General features: G+C 49.2%; 2 protein-coding genes across 2 annotated transcripts in view; both read left to right on the forward strand.

The window, feature by feature from the left end:
• Positions 1 to 1,643: 1,643 nt before the first annotated feature.
• ETH_00002740 (uncharacterized protein) lies at positions 1,644 to 3,949 on the forward strand (the record flags this gene model as incomplete). The annotated part of the gene is made up of 3 exons (XM_013376904.1): positions 1,644 to 2,004; positions 3,505 to 3,646; positions 3,688 to 3,949. 3 exons carry the CDS (start codon positions 1,644 to 1,646, stop codon positions 3,947 to 3,949), a joined length of 765 nt encoding a protein of 254 aa, XP_013232358.1.
• Positions 3,950 to 4,098: 149 nt separating this feature from the next.
• ETH_00002745 (ULK kinase, putative) overlaps positions 4,099 to 5,000 on the forward strand; it is a gene marked incomplete at both ends in the record, with an annotated part of 4,019 nt that continues 3,117 nt past the window's right edge. The window contains one exon of the mRNA XM_013376905.1: positions 4,099 to 4,276. Within this exon, the coding sequence (XP_013232359.1) occupies positions 4,099 to 4,276 (178 nt within the window). The remainder of the gene's footprint in view (positions 4,277 to 5,000) is intronic.

The raw sequence follows: 5,000 nt of genomic DNA on the forward strand, positions 1-5,000 counted from the left end.
CAGCAGCTGCGAAGCAAACTGAGGGCAGGGGGCCCCCCAGCACTTCTACAGAAGAAGGAACTTTTTCTAATGAGGCAACTCTGAGAGACCCAGTCTCCTGGCTTGAAGCCTAGCCCTCTTTGCTGCTGCTGCTGCTGCTGCTGCAGTTGCTGCTGCTGCTGCTGCTGGCACTGCAGGTGTTGCAGTGCTGCGTTGCTTTTTGCCGCTGCAGCACCGGCAGTTAGGCAGCTGCTGCTGCGGCCGCTACTGCAGCAGCTGCTGCCGCTGCAGCTGCAGTGGCATTTGCAGCAGAAGCTGCTGCTGCAGCAGCTGCTGCAGCTGCTGCTGCAGCGGCATTTTTGCTGCTTTATTTAGCCTGCTTTGCTTTGCTGCAGTAGGTACAGACAAAGGGGCCCCGGGGGCCCCCGGAAAGTCCTTTGGGGGCCCCCAAGGGGGCCCCTTTTTATGCAAATTTAGCAGCAACTTTTGTGGCCTTTCTTGATTAGATATATTCTTCTCAAGAAAAGAATAATATAGGAGGAGCTTAAGAGGGTTTGGGGTTTAGGGTTTAGGGTTTAGGGTTTTGACTCTAGGGCGCTTCTGAGACCTGGTGTCTCGCATTAATGCTGCTGCAGCAGCAGCAAGCTGGACGTTTCCCTCCTTGCAGCAGCAACGACCAGCGCAGCAGCAGCAGCAGCAACAGCACCAGCAACAGAAACAGCAGCAACAGCAGCAGCAGCAGCAGCAGCAGCAGCAGCAGCAGCCAGTGTCCGTGCTGCCTGGTAAGAGGTGCTCTTTTACCAGCAAAGCATTAAGTTAAATTAAGAAGAGTGAAGTCCAGCAAAAGAGAAAAGATAATAATAAATAAATGATGGAATAATAAATAAATAAATGCGAATAAAAGGAAAAGAAATAAACTAAAATGAGGCATAAATAAGAGCTGCTGCTGCTCAGCAGCTAGGTAAGCAACAAAGGCTGTAGTGTACATACACTCCGATTATTTGCAATTCAAAGAAATGAAACTGGTGCTCTCTCGAGCTCTCGGACTCTCTTTATTCATTTTCTTTTGAATTTAAATAATTAATTGGACAATTTTATAAATAAAATAAACTTTTATTCAGTAGTTACAGCAGAAACGCGGGAGCATTTCCGCTGTCTGCGCAGGTCGAGTGTACGTACACTCGAGCCGCCGCGCGCGGCGGCCGCGATGCAGAAACGCCACCAAAACGCGTCGAAAAATAGGATTTTTAGCGGCGAAAAGGATTTAATTAATGAAATAAAGATTATTTAGATATTCAAAATTGAAAAGTGTTTGGAAATGGGAGAAAAAAGAGGCAGATCAGGCCCAAAGCGGCTTCGGACAGCCCAGCGCATCTCGCGGCTGGTTGAGTTGTGACTGGCCGTCTAAGTGTGAATCTTTTCCGGTTTTTGGGTTCAAATTCTTCCTTATTTCCTCTTTTTCCCCTTACCTTTCCTTAATTTCCCTTTATTTTGGCATTTCTTCGTTTTTCCGCGGAGGTGTGGCCGCGTGGTTGGGCGGTGTCGCGGCTGGGGTGTACGTACACCTGGCGATTGCGCGCGGTTCTGTGGATTTGGTGGGCCTTTGGAGGTCCATTTGTCGTTTATTTGGAATAAGTTTGCGGAAAGTTTGGCAAAAAGGTGAAATGGAAGACGAGACGCAGTTCGAGTTGCTGGCGAAGTTCGTTTTTCAGCTGTACGACCGGCAGCAGCAGGGGGAAGTGTCGCCCGCGGCGCTGGGGTGTATGCTGAGGTCTTTGGGTCAAGTTTGGAGTTTTGGCGAACTTTTGGAAGTAATTAAAGCTCAAGGAGAAAGACAAGTTCGTTTTGCTGCATTTTATGCTGCAGCAAAGCAGAAGCGAGCAGCAGAGCGGCGGGCGCTGGCCGCAGCGGCCCGCAGCAGCAGCAGCAGCAGCAGCAGCAGCAGCAGCGGCGGCGTGCCCGGGCTTTCTGCGCAGGAGCAACAGGAACTTGCTGCTTGCTTCCAGCTGCTGGACCCGGAAAAGTGTGGACTCTGCAGCACGGAAGAATTAAAACATCTTTTGATTAATTCTGGAGAAAAAATAAATCCCAAAGACTTCCATTTGCTGCTGCAGCAGGAGGGCCTCGCGGGCAAGGCCTTTCTTTCCTTCCCAGACTTCGCCAGGCTCTGCGCCAGGATCCGCTTCCCCCAAACCCTAAACCCTAAACCCTAAACCCTAAACCCTAAACCCTAACCCGACGCGCACGCACTGCGCAACAGCCACCTTGCAGGCACCAAGTCAACGCAGGACAGAGCTCTAGGGCCTACGGCTTAGGGTTTAGGGTTTAGGGTTTAGGGTTTAGGGACTGGCGTTTAGGGTTTAGGGTTTAGGGACCAGGGCTTAGGGTTCAGGGTTTAGGGTTTAGGGTTTAGGGTTTAGAGACTCAGGGAGAGCAGCTGGAGCTGCGTATACACCTGAACTCTTTTGAACAATGGAAAGAAATTAAAAATTTAAAAAACAGAGAAGACAACTTACATAAAACAATATAGAAACAGCAGCAGCAGCAGTAGCAGCAGCAGCTGCTGCTGCTGCTGTTGCTGCGAACATATCCATTAACGAGGCGCTGCAGCAGCAGCAAAGGAAAACGTTCCTAAGGCCTAAACAAGCAGCTGCAGCAGCAGCAGCAGCGGAAGCAACAGCCGCCACAGCAGAACAGCAGCAAGGGGGACAGCAGGCCTGCTGCAGCTGCAGCAGCTGCTGCAGCAGCTGCGGCTGCTGCTGCTCTGTTTAATTAAATGTCTTCGCCTTCACTCGTCCCTCGTTTTTTATTGCCTGTCTTGCAGCAAAAACAGTAGCAGCTGCTGCCGCGGATCTTGCTGTTGCTGCTGCCGATCCTGTTGCTGCTGCTGCTGCAGATCCTGTTCTGCTGCTGCTGCTGCTCGTGTTGCTGCTGTTGCGCCCGCATTGTCCGCGTGTTTGCTGTTGCTGCTGCTGCCCATATGTGTTTTTCTTCTTCTTTTCTCTTTTTTTCCGCTGCTGCAGTTCCTGCTACTGCTGCTGCTGTCTGTACACCTCGTGGTCACCTAATGGTTCTCTCCTCCACAGGTTTATTGAAAAGAATAAAAACAAAAATTAAAAAATAAATAAATTAGAAAATAAAATAATAATTAATTGTTTTAATTCCTTCTAAAATGCCTACAGTATCGAAAACAGCGCAGCAAGCACACTTTTACCTGCTGCTGCTGTTCCTGCTGCTGCTGCTGCTGCTGCTGCTAAAGCTGCATCCTGCATGCAACAGCAACAAAATTTGTTTTATTTGAGATTTATTTTCTTATTTGAGTTTATTAAGCTATAAAAAGAGAAAATATAAAACGCAAAAGCAGCCCAGGGTCACTTTGTGGGCTGGCTAGCAGCAGCAGCAGCAGCAGCAGCAGCAGCAGCATCGAGGTATCGGGCGTAGACATTATTCAGCCCTATCCTTTTCTTGTTTATATATTTACTGTTGCGGGCATATTTGCTGCTGCTGCTGCTGCGGGACCTGCAGCAGATGCTGCTGCAACCATACAGAAGAGCGGCAGCAACAGCAGCAGCAACAGCAGCAGCAGCAGCAGCAGTAACGAGCGTGTCTCGACAGTAGACACCGCGCTTCCTGTGCACTCTAAGCAGCAGCAGCTCAACAGGGTGGGGTTGTTGTTGCTGTTGCTGCTGCTACTGCTGCGAGTTCCAGCTATAGCAGCAGCAGACACACAGCAGCAGACACACAGCAACTGATTCAACTGGTCAACGCTGCAGCAGCAGCAGCAGCAACTGCAGCAAAGATCTCAGCAAGCGCAGCATCAGCTGCTACAGCAACCAGAACAATTATTGTTTCAACTGCAGCAGCAGCAACAACAGCAGCAACAGCAGCAGAAACACAGCTGCAGACTCCTCTCCCATCGAGCAGCAGCAGCACCAGCAGCAGCAGCAGCAGCAAGAATCAAACCAATTGAAATAGCACCGTCAGCCGCACATCAGCAGCCACAGGAGTTGCAGCAGCAGCAATCGCAACACCAGCAGCAGCAGCAGCAATCGAAGCAGCAGCAGCAGCAATCGCAACAGCATCAGCAACAACGGCAGCAGCAGCAGCAACAGCAGCAAGATGGGCAGCAGGTCCTCTTCACTCAGGGCTAACTCTGGAGTCTCCTACGCAAAGAAATCTTTGAGGGACTCTACAAAGCAGCAGCAGCAGAAACAGCAGCAGCAACAGCAGCAGCAGCTGCAGCAGCAGCAGCTGCTGCTGCAGCAGCAGCAGCAGCAGCAAGAGCATCAACCGCTGCGTTTTGAAGGCATAAGCAAAATTTATTACCTTAGCCACAAACCTCTGGGCAAGGGCTCTTTCGGGTAATTAGAATAAATAAATAAATAAATAAATAATTAATTAATTAATTAATTAATTAATTAATTAATCAATTAATTAATTAATTAATTAGTTAATAATGAATAAATAAATGAAGCCTTACAGATGCGATTTGCCTTTTGTTTGATTTTTTTCTCTTCCGCCAAATCAGCTGCTGCAGTACCTGCTGCAGCAGCAGCTGCTGCTGCTGCAGCAGCTGCAGCAGCAGCAGCAGTAAAAGCAGCTGCGACAGCAACTCCTACAGCAGCAGCAGCTGTTGCAGCAGCAGCAATTGCGGCTCCAGCTGCATCAGCAGCTGCAGCAGGAGCAAAAGCAACTCCAGCAGCCGCTGCAGCAATTGCAGCAGCAGCAGCAGCAACAGCAGCAACAGCAGCAACCGCAGCAGCAGCACCAGCAGCAGGGCGTGCGTGTTTGCTGTAGGCTAGTTTTGAAAGGAACAGAAAGGAAAACAAAAAAAGAATTTGCAATTAAAGTTGTAAATAAACAAATTTTAAAAACTCAAAACCTCGAAGCCCTTTTTCAAACTGAAGTACAAATCGTCAGCCAACTCAGTGAGACACAAACCCTAAACCCTAAACCCTAAACCCTAAACCCTAAACGCTAAATCCTAAGCACTAAGCCCTCAACACCTCCTAGACCAGAAA

This window comes from Eimeria tenella, genomic scaffold (assembly GCF_000499545.2).
Source record: "Eimeria tenella Houghton genomic scaffold, Eth_scaff42, whole genome shotgun sequence".
Taxonomy (NCBI): domain Eukaryota; phylum Apicomplexa; class Conoidasida; order Eucoccidiorida; family Eimeriidae; genus Eimeria; species Eimeria tenella.